General features: G+C 44.0%; 1 protein-coding gene across 4 annotated transcripts in view; it reads right to left on the reverse strand.

Annotated features, from left to right (window-relative positions):
• The window catches only part of Acsl5 (acyl-CoA synthetase long chain family member 5), a 49,963-nt gene that overhangs the window by 18,029 nt on the left and 5,215 nt on the right, over nt 1–26,719 (reverse strand). For 3 of the 4 annotated variants that reach the window (XM_048423298.3, XM_048423296.3, XM_048423297.3), the window contains exons 2-5: nt 14,202–14,386; nt 10,820–10,928; nt 1,540–1,604; nt 1,331–1,432 (exon numbers count right to left, since the gene is read on the reverse strand). In XM_048423298.3, the coding sequence (XP_048279255.3) occupies nt 1,331–1,432; nt 1,540–1,604; nt 10,820–10,928; nt 14,202–14,357 (432 nt within the window). In that variant the 5' untranslated portion in view covers nt 14,358–14,386. Of the gene's footprint in view, nt 1–1,330; nt 1,433–1,539; nt 1,605–10,819; nt 10,929–14,201; nt 14,387–14,591; nt 14,739–26,719 lie in introns of those variants that run through there. The other variant, XM_085694103.2, reaches the window with a different exon arrangement.

Here is a 26,719-nt window from a genome sequence, read left to right on the forward strand (position 1 = left end):
ATGTTAAAGTTAAAATCTTCCTTTTGATTTAGACAGAAAAGGGGAGATGATGTGGAATATCCCTCTGTATGCTGTAAATATGTTTTATTATCATTGGTTAACAGCAAAGTTCATTTGGCCAACAGCCAGGCAGACTAGAACTAGGCAGGAAATCCAAACAAAGATACAGGGAAAAAGAAAGAAGAGAAGGGGAGATGCCAGCAGCCACTGGAAAAGCAAGATGTGAGGTAACAAGCCACAAGCCTTGTGCTAAAATATAACTAATAGAAATGGGTTAATTTAAGTTGTAAGAGCTAGTTAATAATAAGCCTTAGCAAACAGACCAAACAGTTGGAAATTAATATTAAGTCTTAGAGTGGATCTTCAGAAACTGGCAGGAGAGAGAAACCATCAGTTACAGAGTAGTACCATTATCTAGTCATTGACCTTAAATAGCAGACTAGGTCTTATAGGCTGATCTATGTCCCTATTCTCTTCACCCAAATTCATGTTCAAACCCTAACCATCGGTATGACTGTGCAGTTAAATATGGACATAAGGATATGCTCATAATCTAGAGATGAATAAGATACCCCAGGGATACATGTGCACAGAGGAAAGAAAGACTGAGAGCATAATGAGAAGATGGCCAGCGACCTGCACATCAGTGGGAGATGCATTAGGAAAAACTCAGCTGCAGGTACTTTAATCTCATGCTTCAGTATGGCAGCCCTGGAAGACTGATACACCAGGTTTGATGTTAAGTTCTCAAATTAGAATAAGGTCACATGTTCTTACTAGAGCTTCCAAACGGGGGTACACAATGTTTTTCAGGATTAAATTAAAAATCAAACTAATGCAACTGGCTCTAGTAAATGCATGCCCCCTCCCAATTCTCCTCCTGAGGATGTTGAGGGTAATAATTTTATTGTAACATGAGAGTAAGATTATTTCCAAACATCTTAGTGTGTAGCATGTGCTTCCAGCGCACTGTGGGAAGATGGCGATGACCAGATGCCATAGATGCCATGGTTTACCAGGCCAAGCGCAAAGCACAAACTCAGGTTCTAGCATCCTCTTCTTCAACACCTTCAAGACTGTGTTTAGTCACTTTCCTCATATGAAAATCAGACTGACTTAAAATGACCCACACAGAAATAGGAAATGCAAGTCCAGCCACACAGATTAGAGCAGCAGACATTCAGCAGGGATTTAAGGACACTCTCAAGCCCGATTCTTTCTCGCTAGAAGAACAGTATGGAATCTTTAAATAGCTTTGGTAAGTCATCAACGAGTGTGAGAATGCTGTCTTGGGGGACATCATTTCATTTAGTTAGCATCAACATGGTACCTCTGGTCTATTTTGAGCAAAGATGCCAACAAATTGGTCCTGTGATGGTCTGTATCCTTTATGCACAAGACAGGAGCCCAGGTACTCTGCTCGATCAGACACCTAGGAGAGAGAATAAAAGGTCAGGGAGAGGAGGCCAAGATAGAAAGAGATCAAAGAAGTTCATGGCGCAGCAGCAAAGCATTTTCCTAAGCTTGACCTTTACTTGCCTGTTTGTAGGATATCCATCTGTAGGGCTGGTTTGCTTTTCTGTATCCCAGGCAAGGTCCATTGTCTAAAACATACAACATTGAAAGCAAATCAGTCCTAGTCTAACTGCAAATGGTTTGAACCAGATAAGATAAGAGCACCCAGAAGAGGCAAAGACTCAAAGGGTAAATCTAGCAAGAATCTGAATTTCTCTGGTGTCCTGGAAATTTAAGGCCAAGCATTTAGGAAATATTACAAAACAGGGTTGTTCAGTGCTGATTCCAAGGCTATCAAAATAAGACAGGCATTCAGGCCACCAATATGGATCAGCCCATGGAGCATGAACGAATAAGCTGCACAAATAGATACAAACAGTCTGTACTAAATGAGAGAGAAAAAAAATTGAGCATCTCTAAATAAAATTATGCTAAAAACAAAAATCAAAATATCATCATTCTTATTATCCCATTATTAATACTATTTCCTCCTATTGTTTTTTTTACATGGTTCTACACTGATGTGCTCACCACATTTTTGGAATAAACAGAGAAATTTGGTTCTGTGCTTCCCCAATTTGGTATAAACATTTCCATGCTATTTTTTTTCTCTGTAGAGATTCCAATAGCCATCTGATGGAGGACTCCTCAGTAGCTGACTTTATTTTATTATGGATTTGTATAATGGTTCCAAATTCCTGAGTCCCTCTAAATAATGCTATGGTAAATATTGTCAAATTTATCATTTCAGTTTAGAATATTCCCTTAAATAGTGTTTCTTAATATGAAATAAAAGAGTTGGTCAATTTTTTTGTCAACTTAACACAAGCTAGAGTCATCTGAGAAGAGGGAACCTCAACTGAGAAGCTGCCTCCAGCGGATTGGCTCATGGGCAAATTTGGGGCATTTTCTTGATTAATGATTGGTGTGGGAGGGCCCAGTGCACTATGGTTGGTGCCTTCCCTGGGCATGTGGGTCTGGGTTGTATTAAAATGCAAGCAGGTAAGCAGCACCCCCCCATGACTCTTACCTCTGCTCCTGTTTGGGTGACTGAGAAGAGGAAGTGGGAGCCAAATCACCCTTTTCCTTCCCAGGTTACTTTTGGTGACGTTATTTTAATCACAGCAATAAGAAGGAAGCAAACTAAGGCAGAGGGGCTGGGACTTCGGGCGACTAGCTCTGCGCTGCTTGGCAGGGCTGTTGTCAGCATTTACTTTTGTCCAACCAATCAGGTTTTAACACACTCTTGTAAATGTAAACAGTGCTGTTTAAAATTAATTTTGGCTTTTTAGATTTGGTGAGTTATTACTTTCATCTGTTCTAATGGATAATGAGATCGGTTCTTTCTCAAAATTTTTCTATTTTGATCTATTCTCATGAATCAGCTGTTCACAAACTTGTTTATCTGAAAGTGTCCTCTAAGACGGGGAGTCTTACAGACCTGTAAGAACGCATGCTTGCCTTCAGCATTCCCCAATTCGGGCCTTACATTAGGCAGTAGGAGAATTCAAGTTACAAACATCTAAACCACTCAGCCTGCCTTAAAATTAGAACAAGTCTGGGGGATTCTGGGGGTGTATCTGAGTGAGAGAGCATAGGTCTGTCATGCACACAGCCCTGGGTTCGATCCTCAGCACCACCAAAATAAACAGAAAGGAATGAGTGACAGTCGGGGAACTCAGCCAGATCGCTGAGAGGAATTTAGGTCTTGCCCAGGGAATCACCGAGAACTGAAGGGCAAATTTGTGAATGTCTCAATCGAGTGATGAAGGATAAAAGGAAGAGAAGCAGGAGAGAGATAGCTATTCTGATTAAAGAGATATGAACAATGAATTAGGAGACTGAGGAAAACACTTTCACTTAACAGCTGCCAGAAAGTTCCAGAAGTAAAAACTCAAGCCAAAACATTCCCTGGAGTGTAGCAAGTCCTAATATGCCCATTGACCACAGTCACTGACCCCTAAGGGCTGTGTCTCTGGGCCCACCAATGAGATCCTTTGCCCTGCTGCTAGTCACTAAGGACAGCTACTGCTGACTGCCCGCATACGCTACAGCAGGTACATTAACACTTGTCTACATGACTATTGCCATCCCACTGGAGTAAGAATTAGGAAGGACTGGGCCAACTTGACTCTCCCGCATCTTTTCATTACTCTTTGATTAACCAAAGTCGCTAGTAGAGACCGCTAGACAAGTCAACTAATTGGCCCAAAGGGACAACAGCTCAAATCTTGTTAAATTCTGTGCCCCTCGGCTTTTGCTTGCAAACTCTTGACCTTGTGGTTTAACTCAGCTTGGATGTGGGTGGGTTCTAAGGTGTGGCTAACTTTCCAGAGTACAGTTGAGAACAATGTCACGGCCAGGTGGACAGACACCCAAAGATAAGCAGAGTTTTCCCAGAACTCCTCGTTTTAAGTCTTCCTAAGGTCTCATTTCCTGAAATTTTGATTCAGTGGAAAAAAATTTGAGCCATGGAGCACACATTTTAACCAATATTCCCAGATGCGTCTGGAAGTTAAAAGGACTGACTGATCCATTCAACCCCAGATAACATCAGAACTATCATTTTCTTCTACAGCATTAGCCGAGCCAGTCCATAAGCCTGCTTGTATAATATGTTATATTAGTCCTACCACTTGAATTGTAATTTAAAATTTTCAAAAGGCCCCGAGTGAAATGTCTCCTCAGTCACATATAACATGTGGAATGACTTGTTTTTCAGTGGAAAACATCGTATAGCCTGGTCACTTAATACAACTTTTAAAGACAGAAACTCACGAAGAGAATTTGGCTTTAGCCATCTTTATCTGAAGTCCCCAGAGAAGGAAAGCCTTGACCATTTGATTTGCTTTTTGTTATGTGCATGGAATCCAAACAAAGGCTGATTTAGACGCAGAAGAGCTGAGCATAGACTCTTGGAGAGACGTCTTAAGGCAAGTTTCCTCAAACCTTTCATATTATACGCACAAGATTTCACAGCTACAAAACATAGGTACCACAATTGAGAGAAAACATGCCATGTGCTTTCTGAGACTTACTTGACTCACTTACTATGATTATTTCCAGTTGCACTCTTTTTTCTGCAAACAACACAACTTCATTCTTTTCTAAGGCTAAAATAACCATAATGTTTGATAAACTGTTTTTGTACAGTGCATTGTGCACTTTAAAAGTCATAGCATGGGATCTTCTCTAAGTTTAAAGCTAATAGGTATGTCTTTGTGTAGACAGTGGGCAATATGTACTTATCGAAATATAGTCACTATATATATGCTGTTCAAGAAAGAAAATTATGGTGAAAATAGGCAAGTAAGTTTAGCAAGTTGTCATAGGAAGGGTTTCCATTGCTGTGATGAAACACCATGACCAGAAGTAACTTTGGGATGAAAGAGCTTCTTCTTCTTCTTCTTCTTTTTGTTAAGATTTATTTATTTATTATGTATACAACATTCTGCCTGCATATATGCCCACATGTCAGAAGAGGATACCAGATCTCATTACTGACGGTTGTGAGCCACCATATGGTTGCTGGAAATTGAACTCAGGACCTCTGGAAGAGTAGCCAGTGCTCTTAACCGCGGAGCTATCTCTCCAGCCCCATGAGAGAGCTTCTTTCACTTATGTTTCCATCTCTGAGGGAAGTCAGGGTCCAAACTCAAACAGGCAGGAACCTGGAGGCCAAAGCTGATGCAGAGGCCACACAGGGGTGCTGCTTATTGGCTTGCTTCCCCTGGCTTGCTCAGCCTGCTTTCTCACAGAACCCAGATCCACCACCCCAGGGGTGGCATCACCCAGCACGAGCTGGGCTCTCCTGCATCACTAACTAAGAAAGTGACCTACAGGCTTGCCTACAGCCCAATCTTACAAAGGCATTTTCTCAAATGAGGGTCTGCCTCTCGGACAGCTCCAGCTTATGCCAAGTTGACATTAGCGAGTACACAAGTGCACCATTATCTTCAATTCTCAGTTTAATTCTTTATTATTGTTTTATTGACTCTCTGTCTTCATCATTATACACAATAAACTTGAATTGACATATGTATCTTTTCCATAAATATTGCAGCACTTAGAGAGCAGAAGGTCTTTTGCACTAAAATCTTTGGTAGAAGGAAATACTCATCTTAGTTACTTGCATCTCATAAAATAATATTCAAGAATTCACCTGTGAACATACTTTTGTATTCTTCCCGTACAAATTATTCTTTTATGGAAAGTTGGTATAAATGCTCATGTACAAGCCTATATAGCATGCATTGAAAATATGCCAAGTCTACATTTTGAATAATGTCTAAAGTCATTTTAGAAGTTTACTATCACAAAGAAAAAGTGTATATGTTGTATGTGTGTATTTATGTATGAATGTATACCACATTTCCTTAATTTCCTTAATCCAGTCTTCATTCTTCTATTCTTATACACCTAGGTTAGTTCAATATCTTAGCTATTACAATGTTTCTGCAATAAATATTGACATGAAGGAGTCTCTGCGATGTGCTGACCTGGAGCCCTCTGGGTAAATACTCAGGAATACTGTAGCCGAGTCATGTGGTCATTTTATTTTTATTTTATGAGGAACTGGACTCTGTACTTTATTCTAGGGAGAATGGGGGGTGTGCTTATACATTATATACTTAAGTGAAAGTGCCCTTATGTAACAGTATCATGTACAATGAATATACACAATGAAAATTAAAAGCAAGTAAATAATTTTTAAAGGGCTAAAAAATAAAATAAATCTTTCCTGTGGAGGAGTAACTATTTTTGTTAAAATATTGACCTATCTATCTAATAGAATTTAACTGCAACCTAACAGACATAAGCTTAAGTATCAACCTCAACCTTTTCTGCTTCTTTGACCTTGCGAATGTCCTTGAACCCTGGAGCCTCCATTCCCTAATCTTGAAGATTCACAGTAGCAGTAATTAGCTAATAATTAGCTGTTGCATAAATAGCATACATGCATTGCTATTGCATAGTTAGTTTGTCTTGGGGGTTGGCTACTGCCTTGGTCATTGATACATGGAAAGGAAGGGAGAGATAACTGCCACGCAGGCAGACTGATACCAGGCAAAAATGCTGCTCATGAAAAGAAAGAGAGAGAGCTGTAAGACAGGCAATTTTGAAAGGAAGCAATGCTGTGGAATAATCCTTCTGTACACTGTGAACATGTATTACTCTCATTGGTTAGTAAAGAATCTGACTGGCCTATAACAAGTCAGGATAAAGTTAGGCAGGACAACCAAACTGAGGACACTGGGATGAAGAAGGGTGCTGTGGGACAATGGTCTTGTACCCTGTAAGGATTTGTCACTTGTATTGATTTAATAAAACACTGATTGGCCAGTACCCAGACAGGAGCAGGAAGTGTAGGCAGGGTGACTAGGCAGGAAGTAGAGGTAGGGTGACCAGAATAGGAGAATTCTGGGAAGAGGAAAGGCTCAGTCTGTAGTTATCACCCAGACTCAGAGAAAGCAAGATGAGAATGCCTCACTGACAAAGGTATCAAGTCACGTGGCTTACGTAGACAAAAATTATGGACTAACATAAGATATAAAAGCTAATAAGAAGCCTGAGATAATAGGCCAACCAGTTTACAATTAACATAGGCCTCTGTGTGTTTCTTTGGGACTGAACGGCTGTAGGACTGGGTGGGACAGAAACCTCTGTCAACAGAAGGGTGGAGTGAGAAAGTCGCCAGAAGACACAAAGAGAACAAAACGGGCATGCGGTACTGAGAAAAGGTACCAAACCACATGACAAAGCAAAGATAAGAAATATGGTTAATCTAAGTGTTAGAGTTAGCTAGTAACAAGCCTGAGCTACTGGCTGAGCATCTGTAATGAATATTAAGTCTCTGAGCAATTATTTGAGAGCAGCTGTGGGAAACAAATGACTGCCTATATATGGTGTTCCAAAGTGGTACAACTACATCCACATAAAACCTGAGAGAGCTTGGGAAAGGATTCTAAACACACAAAAATGGAGTCAAGCTCAGCTTGTCACCACCTTTTCTCAGGTGGGCTGTTTGCTGGTGGTGAGAAAAGGCACATTTCCTTTAAGAGACTGCTTCCTGACTCAGTACCAGCAGCTGGGTGACTCCTTTGAGAGGTCCTGCTGCCAAACACTTGAATAAGATCTATGAGCAATGGGTAACATGATGCTCTGTGACAGTGTAGACTCAGAAACTTCCTGGAGTTGGGGTGGCTAGACCTGGTGATAAAGTTACCTCTGCCATGAGAACTAGGCTCTCAGGGAACTGAGGGGAGAAGCCAGCACCAGCATACCATGATCTACCTTACATAGAAGTTTAAATTTTGCCTATGCAGACAGAACAGGATTATAGATACACAAAAAAAGACGGTCAGATGGAAAAAAAACTCTAAACAGGCTATAGTGTCTTTAAAAATATGTGTAGTCTTGGGAAAGAAAAGAAAAGGGGTAGATAAAGTCCTTAAAAAAACAAACAGTAATGAAAATATCTAACAAGCCACATAAAGGTGGGAAATTTCACTGAAAGTCTAGATCATGTATGTTATTGTATTGTCTTTCAATTTCTTGGCTACAAAGACATACTGGATTGTGAAAACTGCTAGATTCAACCAACCAATATACTTTAAAAATATCTTGACTTCAAAATTTAAGTCAGAAAATGTATTTCTTTGGGGGAGAGGTTATGTTTTTATTTCCACAGGTAATGAGAGACTAAGGACTCATTTTATGCATCAACTTTGATCAAGGAAGACTCCCTGAAAAATCTGACTACAAACATAAAGAAATAAACCTAAAAGAACTACAAAACAGATATTTATTTTACTTGCTTAAACATAAAACAAAAAATCATCTTTGGCTGACTTGTGTACAATGTTCAATGTATACTTGTATTGATGCAGATATATATATATGTTACTTTTAAAATTTTATGTATATTCAGAACACGGGACCAGGCACCAATAAAATGGTTGGCCCAGATGATTCAGCATGTAGGATAGCTTTAAGGATGCTGGCTGAGATGATCCAGCCTCACAGAATACTACAGTCAAGACTTAACCATTATACTAAATTTTCCCAGGATCCAAAGATTACCAATACTCTCAAACAACAGGAAGCAGTCTAGAGAACTATGCCCACATTCTAAAAAGATGGTTATGCTTATTTATCATCATTTAAGGGGTTATTTATTGTCATTAAGAGGTTTACATGTTGTTATTGGTAATGGTAAGAAAAAAAGCTAAGCAAAGAAAATTACACTTAGGGATCTCATCCTAAAAAGAAAAAGGGGATATAGAAATGATAGGCTAAAAGGGTAGATTATTGATTGAATCTACTTTAACCCAAAGAACAATCATTAATCTTAAATATTTTACATTGCTATGGATTTTGGTTTATTGATACAAATTTAAAGTTAATTTTGTTTATATATATATATACATATATATATATATATATATATATATATATATGTGTGTGTGTGTGTGTGCGTGTGTGTGTGTGTTTCTGCTTTTGTTTAAGGTATCATGTTTATACAATTAATAATTAAGTCCAGGCAGTGTGGCATATGCCATTAATCCCAGCACTCAGGAGGCAGAGGCAGGTGGATCTCTGTGAGTTTGAGGTCAACCTAGTCTATAAGAACTAGTTCCAGGATAGGCTCCAAAGCTACAGAGTAACTCTGTCTTGAAAAAAAGCCACAAAAATGGAATGCATAATTTAAGAAATACAAATTAATCTATAATAATCAAACTTATAGTAATGTTAGCTGTGTTTTCAAGGTCATATACAGATATATATTCAGATAGACAGTCTTCAAACATTTCAAAGACCTATAGAATATGTCATTTAATATGTTTAATAGCCTAAGGCTTTTTCTGACAGGGAGACATATGCCAGTGCTCCTGGCAGCACCATTCTATTTCAACAAAGATGATGTTTGTTTTCTTTGTGGCATAAGGAGTTTGTTTTCTTTATGGCAAAAACTACCCATGTGAGCAAAGAAATTGTCCTTGGCTCAATCACTGATAGATACTGTCTAAATTAGACCAGTAGGACACAAAAAAGATGACTGCTGAACTTTGCCAAAACAAGGGAGGACAGTCCTTCAGAATTCTCTGCAACACAGGAAAGTCTGTAAGATATACTAGGCCTGTAGGCCAGAGTTGGATACCCTAAGATTGCATAAAGGGACTTAGGATCATTGTCTAGACAGCCTGAGGTCCTGACATTAGGTAACATTATACCCTTCTGGGATCTTTGATGGAGTTGAAGACTAGACAGTTATAGTTTTCCTTAGTTATGATAAAATCTAAATTTGATATAAAACTTTAGCCTCAAAAAGGTAAGATAGATAATAGTATTTTCCCTAATTTTGCAAAAATGAAAATAGATTGGATAGTGTAACTGTAATTCTTACTTGATAACTGTTTTTGTTGTATATAATTTTACTATGTTAAAGTTAAAACCTTCCCTTTTAATTAGACAAAAAGGGGGAAATGCTGTAGAAATGCTGAGTCAGTTATTTGGGAAGTAGCTGTTGGATACTTATTAGGGAGCAGGAGGTAGGGACAGGAAACCTCCTCCTGCACGTCTGCCTTGGTCATTGATACACGGCAAGGGGGGAGAGATAACTGTCACACAGGAAGACTGATGCTGAGCAAAATGCTGCTCATGAAAGGAGAGGAGAGGAGAGGAGAGGAGAGAGGGAGAGAGAGAGAGAGAGAGAGAGAGAGAGAGAGAGAGAGATAAGACAGGCAGTTCAGAAAGGAAACATAGGGTACCTAGCCCTGGCTTCAACCACATGAGACATTATTAAGACTTCATTTGTTCCAAATAAACTTAACAAAGCCTATTTGATTTTTTTCCAAGGCCCAGAGATAACATGATAGCAGGACCAAAAGCATGATGCAGACATCAAGAAAGAGCTGAGAACATTTCTAAATCTCAGCTGTTAATCCTGGCTCGGGTTGTTTATGTGTATTGACTGCCAGGAAACACATTATGAAAAGTTCTGAAACAAAGGCAATGTGTAGTGAGCCCCTCCAAACACCTGCATACACAGTATTGGTCCATGCCTGGGTGGGGAGGCTTCTTCTTGTGTTGGTACAGAGTACATTGAAACCTGATGTGGAAGAACAGAGTTCTGCACGCCTTCCAGCCACCCTCATTCTGATATGGTGCTTTATGCCACTAGGTACACGGTAGATCTCTGTGGGCTACAGCCTTCACATCGCCGGAGGTTTAGAAGGCAGACAGGGAGGAGCAGGGTGACCCAGAGACTGCTGGAGTTTCATACAGACAAGGCCAGGCTTACCAGACACAGCGAGTCCTCTTTGGAAAATTTCATACACCGTCGTGACATCGGAGAAGTAATTAAGAATTAGGTCATTGTTCTTCTGGAATGCACCCCTCCGTGCTCCTCCCTAGGACACAGGACCAAGTTTAGGCAAAGTATGGGCTCCTCTCTGTTCTCTCTGAAACTTTACAGCAGATATCATGATTGCTGACTTCTGAAGTCACAAGGATATTTCCTTCTTCAGTCAACTTTTCAAATTAAATTTGTTTATTGAAACTTTCATACATGTATGCGCCCTCACCCTCTCTGGCCCTTCCCACTCCCATGTCTTTCCTTCTCCCAACAATCCCCCCTCCCACTTTCATAGGGGCTGGGAATCTGTACCGTGGTAAGGTTAAGGTGAAAAGTTTTATTGTAGATAAGAGAGAGAGAGAGAGAGAGAGAGAGAGAGAGAGAGAGAGAGAGAGAGAGGAGTCCAGAGCAGAGAGAGAAAGAAGCAGATGAACTTGGCTAGCAGACTGGAGCTGGCCATGAGAGGAGGTGGTTTATGGAGAGGAGAGAGACACAGGGAATATACAGGAGAAGTAGAGTTAGAAGGAACATGGGGGAATGGGAGCCTGTGAGCTGGAGGAAGCTTAGGCTAAGGAGGACTGAGAGCCCAGCAACACTTTGGACAGTGAGGGAGCCTGGAGACCAGCATGGGCTTTGGCATGCTAACAGGCATCGCAGATAACCATCTGTCCCTTCTGCCAGTGCTAAGGAAAAGTCAGGCCTTTGGCAGAAGGGAACTGGTTTCACAAGTCTCCTATAGTCCAAGATTGCCTTTTGGAGTCTGGGAAATTGGAGTTTCCTTTGGACATGACAGAGTCCACTTGAGTATGAATGAAGAACAATCCAGTGGGTTGTGGGGAACTTGCCAGTGGCTACATCATTGAATATACCAAGTTCAATACAACAGCTGCTTCCAACAATGATAGTTCTCCATGGGGGCCCGGCACAGCCCCCATGAGTCCTTCCTTCCAAGCTCAGACAATGAAAAAAATTAATGTTTTATTTATTTATTGCAAGCATGTGTATATATGTTGGCATGTGTACCATAGCACACTGTGGAGTTCAGAAGGCAACTTGGAGTAGGTTCTCACTTTCTACCTGATGTGGGCCCTGCTAGGTCTCAAACCTGGGACAAATGGGTAAAGTGCCTGTTTAACATATCAAATCAGACCTGGCCACAGGTACTCCCAACATCCTTCGGTGTCACATGGTATGGTTGGCATAACCTGGTCTCTACCCTAAACTTCTCCAGCCAAGAAGCTGGGCTGTTCTTCCCTATACAATCCAGACAGTTTGGTTACTGAGTCCTTTTTGTGTACCCTTTACCCCTACTCCCCTGCCTTCCCCACCCCCTCAGCTCTTCTCTGGCTCTCCCTTCTGTCCTCTCCCCTCTCTTCTCTCCCCTGTCCTCACGTGACTGGCTAGGGTCATGCTCACTCTGGATTCCCCCAGATGTCCCCGCCTCTGGCTATGCTCTCCCTTTTGTCTACAATAAATCTTCACCATACCTAGGAGCAGATATATCCTCCTTTATTTTTATTTCATCCATCTGGCACCAAAACCCAGGACTGGCATATATGAGCTCCCTTCTGAGGACTTTGGCCTCCCTAAACCAAGCTGTTGACCCGACTAAGGATCATTTGTTTCTGCTGGTTCCTACCATCCATCAAAACTGGACCCAAATTCTAGGGTCCATCTTTTCTGCTTCTTCTCCCCTCCACATGTTCCAGTGATTTTTCCCCTTGTCTGTGTCATGCGTATTGGTGTCTCTCCGGCTCCTAGACCCTGCTACACCCTCCCAGGGCACCGGCCTGGCACCCATCTCACATACATCTATCAGCTCCAGCCTGCACACTTCCGGTTTCCCCACGGCCATTCCTCCTTTCAGTTCCCTCCTTCCTTTTTCTTTCTTTTTCCTTCTCTTTTCCTTTTTTTTTTTTTTTTTCAATTCAGGCCCCAGGGGATTGAACTCAGTGAGTAAACACCTCTCCCTGATGAGTGTCTCAGCAGTCCCTCAGCCAATGTCCTAAACCTCAAAGTTACAGTATGGTCATATATCACATATATGCATGTGAGCATATACATGTGAGTACATGTATTTGTGTGTGTGTTTGCATGTGTACATGTGAGTACATGTATTTGTGTGTGTGTGTGCGTGTGTACACATGAGCACATGGATACAAGTATTTTGTTGGAATAATGTCTAGGTGTGCGTTCCATGGCACATGTATGGGGGCATCCTTTCACGGGATGAGCTCAGGCCACCAGCTTGCTGAACAAGCATCTCCATCCACTGAGCATTTCACTAGCAAAAACAGATGCCTTCTCAGAGTTGGCAGGCAACTGTCTGAATCTGGCCTGCCTTTGTTTTATGAATAAAGTTTTATTGAACACGGTCCAGCTGCTCATTTATTTACATGTTGCTGCTGCTTTCAGTTTATCACAGCATGAAGTGGTTGTAACAGACACATACGACCCCTAAAACCTACAAAAATTGTGCCTTCTCCTTACAGAGGTGTCCTTGCTGTAGGGGAAATCAAAAGGTGAGAAGCAGACCCTGCTAAGAAGAGAGGGAGGAACCTAGATGACCGAGGTTGACTTCCCTGGGCATAAAGAGGTGCTTCACTGAAGGGTATTAAGAAGATGGAGGTGTTTCAAGATAGAAGTGTCAAATCCATTATAAATGGGGCAGGGGAAGGAAGATTGTGAAAAGGGCAGGAGGGGCCACCTGGCCGTGGAGAAGGATTCTTTTTACTCTGAAGGGGAATAGGATGAAAATGGATGGTGCCACCCTTCGGGGGCGAAGGAAGAAAAGCTAGAGAAGACATCCTTGGAACTTTCTCTCAGAGGGCAGGAGGGAGCTGAGCATTCGTGTGAAAGACAGAGGAATGAGCCTGGTTCAACTTCCACCAGTGTTGAAGATTAACGGAAACTTAGAACTCAAGAAAACAACTTCTCTACCGTTCCCAGACCCTGAATGTTTCCATGCAGCTGGTCCTAGCAAAGTGTCTCTCCAAACAGTTACAGTAAATATTTTAGGCTTCATAGGACATATATATAAACTGCCCTTTATGAATAATTGATCCATCTAAAGATTTGAGTACTATCCTCAGCTTCCCATCTGCAAAGAAAGGGAGTAGTTTGAACCCGTGATCTAGACCACTGTCACCTTAAGGCTCTAGTACTCTTTAAAATTTTGTTTCAAGGGAATTTGCTAAAAGAAGAAATTTACATTTGAAGAGTGGAGGTTCACTTTCTCACATTCTTCCCACTCATGTGCTAAGGCCAGGTTTTGAATTGCAGTTTGAGTTCAGTCAAGCTGACAAGTTGAAGATGGTGGGAACATTACCTCAATCCCCACAGACTGGTTGTCCAGGTCAAGGAGAGGTAAGACCGGCTGAGGCCTGTTGATCAGCCACAGGAAGATGGCCGTTCCAAACGTCAGGAGGCAGATCAGGGCCGGAGTCGGAAGTGGGGAAAACAAGAAGTTAAAAATAAAAAGCATCTTTGTGAACAGCAACAGGAAATTCAGACCTTAAAAAAAGAGAAAGAAAGAAAAAGTTAAAGGAAGTGGGCGTATTTTTCTTTACTCAATAGTTCTGTTTACAGAGGTACACACATGTACACACAGACACACACACACTCTCTCTCACACACACACACACACTCACACACACACACTCACACTCAGACTCTACAAATAGAGCTAGGCCTCTCTAGGATTTCTGGCACTGTTTACCTTAGCAATGTCGAAAATAATGGAAGCGTTCTCCACCCTGGCCACTTGACCGTCCTCACACAAGGCAAAAAGGATCAAAGAAGACAAGTTAATCATTTCCCAACTGTGAGAACCAACTGCCTCTCTATTTGTGGCCCAAAGAGCCTAGAAGGCCGCCTTGGCACCCAGTATATGCTAGCAGGGTAGAGTGCGCCAGACAGCTTTCCCTGCTCAGGCAGAGTCCAGCTCTTCTGTCTGGACTTCCCTTGGCACACACTAAACAGAAGGAACCTCTGCAGAGGTGACGTCACGGGTCTCGCAAGTCAATCATTGTGCACGAAAGACATTTCCTGCTGGCCAGATAGGCTCTGTCTGCTACTTTCTGTTTTGAAGCACCAAGAAGGTCACCAAAATTAACGGCAGTACAACCTCCTGTGTCCAGCATCCCACCCTTCCCCCATCTCAGAAGCCCCGAGGAAGCATTTTTCCCCTGAGATAAACATTTGAAGTACAGAAAAAGGCTGTCCAGAATGTACTCAACACACGATGGACGGATAAGAATTTGGGCCAGGAAAGGCTCTTAAAGGGACTGAAGCAACCCAGCTTTCCCTACCATTTCCAGCCACATTCTGCTCCCAGCTACTAAAAAGTCCTAAGAGCATCCCCGTAAGGGAGCCATCCTTATGTCCGTCCCCTCATAACTCTCAGACGTGGTTAGGCTAATAGTAGCCGATACTGACTATGCCTAGCCCTGAGCCAAGGTGGGGTGGACACTAAGGCCACGAAGCACCGTTTCACAAACGACAACACAGAAGCTTCTAAGGGTGCAGCGGCTTTTCCAAATCCCTCCCTGGTTTTCACTGTGCTTTCTCTAGGAAGAGCTAGACGCGTATACCTTGTTGTTTTCTTATCGTTTCTAGGCTCAGGACTCAAGATCAAATATCTGGGGCCTTACAGATCACAGCACAGGAAGTCCCAGATCTGCATCCTTCCAACTTGACCGCAGCGCATGGCAGAGCACCATTTCAGACTCCAGGCCAAGTTGATCCTACTTGAAATCAAAGGGGCGAAACAAGCCCAGGAAGTTTTATCAGATCATGGTCTTAGCTATTTTTAGAGTTTTTAAGGCAGTTGCATCTGGAACCTTCATCAACGAAGGCGACTCTTCATTCTAGTCCATGAAAAGTCATAAAACTTGGGGTGGGGGCAAGAACAAATGCAAGAGAGAATTCTGGGTCATTGTCCTCATGGGTCGGTCCGTTGCCTGACTGTGGAGTGGTTTCTCTCCATTCTCTGGAGGAAAACCAGTGCCCAGAGGCCAAGCAGCGGTCCTCAAGCTCTGTGTTCTCTACATTGAAGTCGGGGCAGAAAATCAAATCAAAGAGAAACAGGAGCCAGAGATCAGCTAGCTGAGTTGTGAAACAATAAGAAACTATTATGATTCCCTGGCAGGGTTCTGACAGCTGGGGCTTAGAAATCCATCTCTGCCTGGGCTTGTACAGCCATGTGCAACTCCAGGAATCAAAAGTGTGTCAGAGCAGCCAGGTAGGTCACCATTTTTAGGACAGCCATTCCAACACAGGATGAAAGGGAGGTGACCCTGGGAAAACTGTGGCTTTGGCAGCATGTAGCAGAGCCAATAAGAAATCTACTTGGTGCTTGCCCCCCACCTGCCCCCCAGTCTTCTTGTGGGCCTCGGGCACTGCTGTTAGCCAAGCTGAATCTTATCACTTGGGCTTTCTCCCTCTGTCCCAAGTCCTTACCTGACCTCCTTCAACTGTGGGGACAGGCTTGGGGTGCTGAGAATGTTGCCATCTCTTCTTAATGGCAAGCTGACCTTAAATGGGAGACTTACAAACACTGTCTTCAAAGTATGGTCGAAAGGTAAAGTTTCTGACCAGTGGTGGTGGGGTGGGGTAAGGGTGGAAAGGGGAGGGAGGGCCAAGGGCCTGTAGGTAAACCACTGGGAGAAAGGAGACTGGGAATCCTTGACTTGTCTCAAGAGGGGCAGATGCTGTCAATCACAGCTAATTGTTACCACATAGTCACATGGACCCAGAGTCACTGGGTTGGTAAATTTTTCCTCCTTAGATAACCCAGAAGACTAAGATATCATAAAACCTCAGTTTTAATGAGTGGGGAGCTTAAACGAGATCAATAAGAACATGTCTCCTCTTAAATGTTGCCCTGACCCCACAGAGGGCAAAATCCAAAGCTGAAAATAGAGCGGCGTTAACCTCGGAGGCATTGGCCCAGGAAGCTTGTGAGGAGCAGCAGGAGTGTGTTTCACAACGTCCCAGACGAACCCAGTGGGCGCGGAGGGGTGGGGAGGAGTGGCTTACAGCACAGTAGGCAAGGGCCCTGACAAATGGCCGTTCTCTCTCTCTCTCTCTCTCTCTCTCTCCAGCCTGGAACTGAAACTCCAGGCGCAGCAGGACACACCTCTTTCCTTTTCTGTTAATATGATCACACTTCTCCCGAATTTCTTCCCACAAAGGCGTGGCAGTAAAGCAAAGAGCAAATGCCACCGCACCAGTGCTTGCGGGGGATTCCTGAGGGGACTGGACCCCAAGTGCAGTTTGTTGCACATAGGACCCAGGACAAGGGGGCGGGGTGGCTTTCCCCTGGTTCATTTGAGCACGCCTGGGAGTGTTTGTCCAGTCTAAGAGTTAGCATGGTAACCATGGCATCCTCATCCAGTGAGGTTTACTTATTCATTAAGTTTCACTGTGTTTGAATGAAGTTCTTAAGTCCCGAGTGTGAACCCTTCTCTACACTGTCACTCAAGCTTCTGGGGTGACTCTATAGGGTAACCCCCCACCCCCTTGATAGCCTCTTTCGTTTAATATATTTTATTTTTGTGTAGAGGTCTGGGTAAGAGTCTTAGCAGCACAAAATCATTTTTAAAATTAAACAAATAATAGACTGTATTTGGGGGGGGGTCTGGAGAGATGGCTCAGTGGTTAAGAAACCTGTTCTTGTGGATACCCAGAGTTTGTTTCTTAGCACCTACAGTGTGGCAAGGGCTTGCAACTCCCTGTAACTCCAGCCTCAAGGATCTGATGCCCTCTTCTGGCCTCCACAGATGCCTGCACACACATGACATTCCCTCACAGATAAACACACACATACACATGCATAAGGCCATCATAATGATCTGAATTTTTAAGAGTGTCTTTGTTCCACTCTACACTGTCCAGAACCTTCCTTCACATTGGTTAGCCTATGCACTCGCTCATCTCATTGCCGGCTGCTCTTCCCAGCTCTGACAGGACTGTGCACTGCTCATGGGTCTGGAGTCACCTCAGCCACCCCCCTGCTTGCCCTGTTTAACACTGCTTCTCCTCTTGAGCCCAGGCCACCCTTCCTTCTAGTGCTGGTCACCACGTGAGACAGGCCCAGCCCTGTTACCCACCGTCCTCCTGAGATAACCTCCTTCGACAAGCAGGGGCTTGGTTTCATTCCTGCTGTGCCTCCTGCGTCTACACCGTACTGAGCTTTTGGTAAACTCTAAGCTGAATAACTAGCTAGTCTTCCAGTTAAGGATAATCTGTTCTAAATCATTTCGGTTAACCCACTTTCTCAGATCTTAGACCACAGAAAAGTCAGTCACCGTGGCATACAGCTGTAATAATCCAAGCATTCAGAAAACCAGGACAAGGGGGTTATACGTTCCAGACATGCCTGGACTGTGTAGTGAGACACTTGTCTTGTTTTTACAGCAGCTGGGCTGGAGGGACAGCTGGGTTGGTACAGTACTTGCTATACAAGCATGAGGGCCTGAGTCAAATCCCAGACCCTACATTAAAAAAATAAGGTAGGCATGACTGTATCTTAGTATCAAAAAGGCAAAAGGAGAGACTGGTAGATCTCTGCAGTTCATGGGCAAGCCAGTCAACCCTAGTCGGTGAGTTTAAGGTTGGTGAAGGACTGGGTCTCAAAAATAGATAAAGCAGGGCCATGGTGGCACATGCCCTTAATAATAATAATAATAATAATAATAATAATAATAATAATAATAAAAAGCTAGCTAGCTAGCTAGATCCCTAGAGAGACAGATAGGTAGGTAGGTAGGTAGGTAGGTAGATAGATAGATAGATAGATAGATAGATAGATAGATAGATCCTTAGAGAGATAGACAGACAGATCCCTAGAGGGACAGACAGACAGATCAAACCCAGTGGCTCAGGGGGACAATCTCCTATGAGAACCCAGTACTTCCAGTACTTGGTATTCCTTCATTTAAGTCTTTCCCTTAACTCTATGCTGAAAGTCTGCACTTCAACTCTTCTTCCTGATGGAAAAAAGTGAAACAAAAAAAGAAACAAGGTAGATGGTGCTCGAGGAATGACACCTGAGGTTGTCTTCTGGCTTTCACACAGGTGCACACACACACACACACACGCACACGCACGTGCACACACACACACACACACCCAAGGTTGTCTTCTGGCTTTCACACACGTGAGCACACACACCCTCTCACATCAATATTTTGGTAAAATACTGAATTATAGATGGAAGACGGTGGAAAGGGTGGGTCTATAATACACATCAAACCAGGCTCAGAGGACTGGACTGAAGAGACTGTGTTTTTCACATCTGTAGGAAGGCTAGCCAACAGTCACTATGTTACTTGGAGGAACTAGAGATGATAAGGCAGGATTTTTTTGTTTTCTATTCCTGGAGAACTAATTATTTCCCATGCAATAATGACATCTAAGTCAGCAACTATAAATCTTAATTTAAAAAAAAAAACTGCCTTCTAGAAAGTGGCCAGGCTCATTTAGACTTAATTGGTTTCTCTGTTTTCTTGCTGCATAGATGGACTTCTCCTGTGGTAGGATCTCCCAAGTCCTCACACCCATTAGTTAACAGATTATTTCATACTTTGGTGTGCTTTTTGTCTCCTAGAGACAATGTCACATGTCTAAAACTCCCAGGATTCCCGAGGTGTCATTAGGATGCTGAGTAGGAAAGCTCTGGTCTGGGCTTCCCATTTCTAATTCAGCCTTAAACTTAGGAGGACCCCTCCTCAGTTATCAACCACAGAGCCTGTATGGCCAGGAAAAGCAATAGCCAAAGGTCAAAGGGGCATTGCAAGCCAATAGGATCATTAGTATACCTGGAAGAATGGGGTAGCCTCTTCACTACTGTGCAATGAAGGTCAGTTAGGTGTGTGCTCTTTTTCCAGGCAAGGGAGGATGTTGTCTCAAGGAAAAACAAACAAACAAAAAACAGGTTGCACATGCCTGTAATCTCAGAGTTGAAGAAGCAGGGAGTGGAGGCTCCTGGGGGCTGACTGACCACAATCTAGCTGAATTGGTAAGGTCTAGTTTCAGTGAGAGGCACTATTTCAAAAAAAGAAACAAGGTGGAAAGATAGAAGACACTTGTTGGCCTCTACATGCACCCATGGGGATGCCCATACATGCACATACATGACCAGGTACATACACATACAACAGACACACAAAGTGTGGCATCAGTTTTCACTAAAGGACAAAAGATGATCATTTATTCTCATAAAGCAGAATCAGAAAGAATATCTGAGTCCAGGAGTTGGAGACCAGCCCTGTCAATATAGTGATACACTATCTCAAACAAAACAAAAGCGGAGAGGAGATCGTAACATCAGGAATAGGAGCTGTTTCTGACTCTTTTACTGACTTTTGAGATCCTGCTTCTCATACTGGGTCACCTTGCCCAGCCTTAATATATGGGGAGGTGCTTAGTCTTACTGCAACTTGATATGCCATGTTTTATTGATACCTGCCCTTTCCTGAATGAAGACAGAGAGGAGGGGGTTGGGGGTGCAGGAGAGGGACTGGGAGAGGAGGATGGGTGAGGGGAGCAGTCAGAATGAAAAAAAAAAACCGAGAGGAAAGGAGAAAAAGAAAAAAACCTTCTTAGGAAATAGGGGCAGTTAGTACTTTTTTACTTTTTAATTGCTGACACAATCCAGTAAGGTGGCTAGGAAAAACTCAGCACACAAGGAAGTCAAAGCTTCCCATACTTCATATAAATAACTAACTTAAAAATCATGGAAAAGACACCATTACAGGGAAAATGTAAATGTTGAGGGCTGGCGGAATGGCTCAAGGGTAATGGTGCTCCCTTGAAGGCCAACAAGTTGCAGGCAACCCCTGCTAACCCCACAATGGGAGGAGAGAGCTGGCTCCCAGAAACTATCACCTGGCCTCCATACATGGGGGTGGCATGTGTGAGTGCAGGGAAGAGCATGCCTGAAACAGGTGAGATTCGTCTCCTCGAATCGATGCTTCTGTCGTAACTCTAAAACCAACATGATTTTCCAGGTAACCTGATCCTATCTTGTAAAAACACCCAGAAAAATAAAAATCACAAGGAGAGTCAAAAAAGTTCTGAAAAATAATTAAACTGGGCAAACATTATCACATTTGAATTTCACTAGTGACATATGAAAGTTTTCGAGTAGCTACTGAGTATACACATGTATTTAGTAAAATATGCATGAAACACACTCAGTAGGCATTATAAACATATACCAACTAGTAGTTAAGATCAAAATAGATTCTCTTTACTTACAGTAAATACACTGGGATAACAGGGTAGCCACTTAGAGGGAAAACATATAAAGCTGATTATTGATTTACTCCAGTAAAGTAAGTTGGAGATGGATCAACGTCTTCAAATATACACAATGAAAAGCGTAAGAACATCTGGGAGAGAATATTCCAGAAACATAGTTTAAAATGTTGGTGGGAAAGACGAATGTGTAAACTGAAATCCAGAAATAGAAACAATGACAAGCTCAATTACCCAAAACTTTTAAAAATGAGTGTCTCACTGGAAAGGACCATGAGGAAAGCATCAAATACCGTACATAGGCCAAGAACTAATTCCCTGCACTGAACACTCAGAAGCCAGAGAGAGACACAATCTAACCCAATGAATCAAGGGCAGGAATATCAGCTGCACGTGTGTGGGAAAATAGAGTCCTTAGATTGAGGACAAGACATTCAACTTCAGTTACCTTTTTTCAAAAAATACAAACTTAAAAGTGCCCGCCTGTCTTCCCCATTCCCTGTTAAATCAGCAGAAATGGAGTACAGCATGCAGTGTTACGTGTGGAATATAAATTTGGCACAACCTCTTAAGAGGGGGAGTTGCCCTCTGCTGCAGTTTAAATGTTTGCCCTCGGCCCCAGTGATTCTACCATCAGCTCAACAAAGGGCATTAGAAACATTGTAGGAAGTACAGCCTGAGGATTTGGACGGGAGTCAGCAGTGAGCTTAAATCCTCTCCATGACTTTTGTCTATAAAACGGCAACAGTATCTCCCTAATCAGGCTGGTGATGTGCTTTAAGGACTAAACAAATGTCTGTGTAGATGGTTAGAGCTATGCCCATCCACTCTTTGCTATTACAGTCAACATCATTAAAGCTAGAGAATTGTTTCAAACACAAAGGCCCAGAGATGTCGAGCCGTTTAGGTTGGTAACCTAGCGCTAGCACTTCTCCGCAATGGACGTCTTGGTGAGCACACAGATTGCAATGTGTTGGTCTGAGAGCAGCTCCAGCATCGACTGCTCTCTAAAGTGCATGTGATACGGTAACTGTGTATCTGCTTAGGGACTGGTGCTTCTGAAGGGCGGGACACTCTTCCCAGGAAAGACAGGTGGAGGGGGAATAATTAGTAGATTTTCCCGGAAAGTCTTAGCTTCCTAACCATTCAACCAGAGACTTTAAAAGGACGCAAAAACAAATCAGGTAATCATTATGGATCCTGAGGTGCAGCTGTGAAGTTCCATCCGCAAAGATTGATATTTTGTGGGGGGTGCTGAGAAAAGGTCTCATCATCTAGCCCAGGCTAGCCGTAAGCTCACAATTCTGCTTCAGCCTTCTGAGAGCGAAGATTACAAGCTCAGTCCAGCCAGGTGTTGGTGGCACACACCTTTAACTCCAGCACTCTGGAAGCAGAGGCAGGTGGATCTTTTGTGAGTTCTAGGCCAGCCTGGTCTATAGAGCAAGTTCCCAGGACAGCCAAGGCTGCTATAACCCCGTCTCAAAAAAAAAGAAAAAAAAACCCAAAAAACAAAAACAAAAAGAAAACAAGACAAACAAACAAAAAAGGCACAGGCTACTGTGCCTTGCTAAGTGGGATCGTCATTCATTGGAGAATGTGACAATCAATATGGCGTGGTGGAACACTAAGGTGAAACAGCAGAGGCAAAAGAGACTGGGCTCTACAAGAAGGGCTGAGTTTTGGCTAGGGAGGCTCTAACTGGGAAGGAAATGTTTGATGGTACATATTGCTTAATCTGAAATGCATATTTTGTTTTATCTCCAAGCTAATATACACAGCTATTATCCTGCCTCTGACTCAGGCGGCTGGTGTGGAATGTCCCGCCCCCAGTTCAGTACAGCATCTGCGAACACACCTGGGAACCCCACCACCGCCTCCCAGCCTTGTTTCCCTCTGTGCTGGTCTCTCCTCACGAAACAGCATTCCACAGGGGCCTTTGCCAGAGCTTCCAGTGTGTAAATATGTCTCGGCCCCTGAGCAAGCCAGCCTGCACCGCGGCTCTGAGGGTGGAAACGGTTCCATTCAGCACCCCAGCAGATAAGAATCCAGAACAAAGGTGGAGTCTGAGTCACAGTGCCAAAGGAGCCATGAATATGCAACTTTCGACATCTACTCCAGGTAGCTAAGGAAGGCTGTGAGATCCTGACGCTGAGCCAGTAGGTAACTTCCCAGCCACTCAGCCTCACCTGGGCTCTCAGGCCACCACCTCACATCAGCCACGTGATCGGGCACAGACCTGCTCCTCCCGGGTGTTCTGAAACTCTCTCTCTCTCTTTCTCTCTCTCTCCCTTTCTCTCTCTCTCTCTCTCTCTCTCTCTCTCCCCCTCTCCCTTTCTCTCTCTCTCCTTTCTCTATTCTCTCCCTCTCCTCTCTCTCCTCTCTCTCTCTCTCTCTCTCTCTCTCTCTCTCTCTCTCTCTCTCCTTCTCTCCTCTCTCTCTGGTACATGCACGCACAGTCCCTCAGGAAGTCAGGCAACCGGCATCTTGCGCTCTTCATAAAGATTAGTGAGCAGAGCAGGATCACAATATCATAAGAGGGAACCCTATTAAAGACCCAGGAAGTGTATGGGAAGTGCTTTCCAAAGCATGGAAAGATTGACCGCTATTGTTTGAATGATTAAAGGTGGGGGTGGAGTAAGAACAAGAACCAAGTAAGAAGCACCTCCCACTGCCCTCTGTCTTCTTAGCTCAACTGCTAGGATGAGTCCCATAGCTGAAAGAGGTAAGACACCTCCCATAAGCAAGCACATTGTAAATGAATCAGAAGAGCTGTCAGAAGAAGATCCATTGCACACACAGGGCCTGGAACCCGGGAGAGCTGCGGGCATCTTCTGGTTTGCTTCTCGTTGAGACTTCTGTGACCCAGTGAACGCCTCTGGGATGTGCCCTGAGCACCACATATGAAGGCCGTCCTAGCCTTTAGATCCCAGTACACCAGCACAGACCCCAAGGTAAAGCGGGAACCCCCACCCTCAGACTGTGTCACCTCTTTCTTTTGCTCGTCACTGGCACAGGCTTGAAGAAGGACAACGGGGGGCGGGGGGGAATCTGTTGAAGGACACTCACTGCAGAATTCAGTCTCAGAAGAACCACAGTGTCTGCCTGGACTGGAGTCTACTTGATCTTCCTTGGGAATACCATGGCTGGGACTCACACCAGGAAGGGTAATAGCTGCCCAATGTAAATGAGACCAAGGCAGAGATCCGAGCATATTATGTGTGCCCTCAGATATTTAGACCCACTACATCCAGGCAGCAAAGATACTCAGCACGAAGGAAATGCACTTGGAATTACTGAGCGAGTGAAGCCATTTTCTGGGGGAGATCATGTGCTCTGTTGGGGTGTGTCCAAATGTTGGCTGTTTGGGCCAGACAAAAGTATGTGTGGTGAACAATGTGTTTAATTTCCCCGTGGCCCTTTTATTTCCATACTCTCTTTGGAAAAGGTGAGGGGAGCTGAGAACAGAGCAAGCTGGCAGAGTCGGGGCCAGCCTGCACAGAGCCCTGGGATTGATCCCCAGCATCAAATAAACCAGGGGTAGCATCACACCCCTGTCACCCCAGGATGCTGAAGGTCAGATTCAAGGACATCCTCTGCTATCCTGTGAGTTTGGGGCCAGCCTACAATACACAGGAGCCTATCTCAAAAACATAATGCCAAAATAAAATAAAGCCAAAACCAAAAGACCCCAGCAAAACAGAAAAGAACAAGAGGAAGATGAAAAGAGAAAAAAAGAGCAGAACAGAAGAAAAGAGAAAAGGGAAGAGAAGGCAAACCAAGACCTTGGGCCGGCGGGCCCAGTAGTACGCCCAGTGTTGGTTAAGAACATTAGAATACATAGCTCCTCCCTTGGCAGCATTACAGGTCTCCACTACATGAAAGAAACAACGGTGTGAAATGAGCATGTGCGTCCGAGGGAGAGCAGGCCTGGGGCACAGGAGCAGCTAGACAGCCCTTCGGATCATTACAGGCCCAGAGGTGTGGTCCTTGAGCACATGCCTTCCTGCTAACAGTCTCTTCTCTGGGGTCCATCGAAGATGGAGATCCAACCAGTGAAGACCACAGACAGAAAGACACTCCCACACATTCTGCTTCCAACCAAACCTGCTGTCATCAAACCCAGCAGAGCATCTTTCTCAGCTCTTGTCTGTGTCTTATCAGCCACCTTCCTGAATACATCCCATCACTGTAGGTTGGATGGACCTAAACGGAAGGGAAGGGAGGGGAGGGGAGGGAAGGGGAGGCCCAGGGGGGCTGGAGATGAGAGTGGAAAGGTAGAGGAGGGAAAAGAGGGAAGGGTTGCTTTTAAATAACATTGATTGTACATCACAACTGGGTTTGTGAGGGCATTTCCATGCGCATCTAAGGTCTTCTTGCTCACATTCATGCCCACTATCCTTCCTCCTTCCACTCTCTGTGACCCCTGGGAAGTGGTATACTGATGGAGGTGGAAGGTTCGTTTTTAGTTAAGGAAAGAGAAAGGCTCAAGAGAAATCAGTGAGACAGTGAAGGGTGTGCAGCACAAACACTGCACCCCCTAGAGTCGGACACAGTCACTGGGGGTATGGTGGCAGTGGCCACAGGCCTAGGCCAGTGCAGTCAAGTGGTACTTAATAGGACACCCCTCGCTGATTCAAATCCCAACAGCCTATTAACTCAGTCCCTTAGGATATTTGTGGAGCCACCCACAGGGTGGTGACAGGAAGTGACAAATCCCACCCCACCCCCGGCACTCAGGTTGATAAAACTAACCTTGAGGTACTATTATGCTTCAAAGGAATCACAGTCCAAAGGCCCCTTCCTACGGGAAAAACTTCTCATACATGGGTGAACACCCCCAAAGGGCAGCCCCAGCTTCTTGCTGACCAGTGAGTTTTGAGAGAACGCGGAGAGCAAAGCCAGTACCACAGGTTTCCCAGGTTTGATAAGAGGGTCTGTAAAATGATAGAACGGACAAAGTGCTTGGTCCTCATCATTCCTTCGAGATAAAGAGGAGGTGATGCAAGCAGGCGGTTGTGAAAGAGACCTTCCTGCCTGGGTTCCCTGCAGAGTCAGGTCTCACACTACCTGGCTAGACCAATGGTCAAGCATCACCAGATCTGGAGTGGAGGCAGTAAGCCTGACCGCCAGGGCTGCCCCGTCCAGAGGCAAACCTCCAAGGTCATTGCTTTGCTGACTCTGGAACATCAGATCTCTCATTTCCGAGATGAGCAGACCCGGGAACAGTTACTCAACATCCCTGCAAACCCACGCTTTCAACAGCACACAGCAGAAGTGCTGTGGTACCGGGTGCACTGGTGGGCACGAGGCACGTCCTGAGGGAGAAAAGCTCTTGTCAGGGCTGGGGTATGGTTCAGTCAGTACAGTTCTTGCTGCACAAATCTGAGGACCTGAGTTAGGTTCTCAGACCCCAGGTCTGAAAAAGCAGAGGTCCGGTGTGGTGGCATGTGTTTATTGTCCCAGTTCCAGAAAGGTGGAGACAGTAGATTTCTGGGACTAACTTAGTCTACTTGTTGAGTTCCAGGCCGATAAGAGCCTCTGCCTCACAATGAATCCAGCAAGAAGCTGCGGAAGAATTCCAAA

The sequence above is a fragment of the Myodes glareolus genome, chromosome 7 (genome assembly GCF_982192425.1).
Source record: "Myodes glareolus chromosome 7, mMyoGla1.1, whole genome shotgun sequence".
NCBI classification, from domain to species: domain Eukaryota; kingdom Metazoa; phylum Chordata; class Mammalia; order Rodentia; family Cricetidae; genus Myodes; species Myodes glareolus.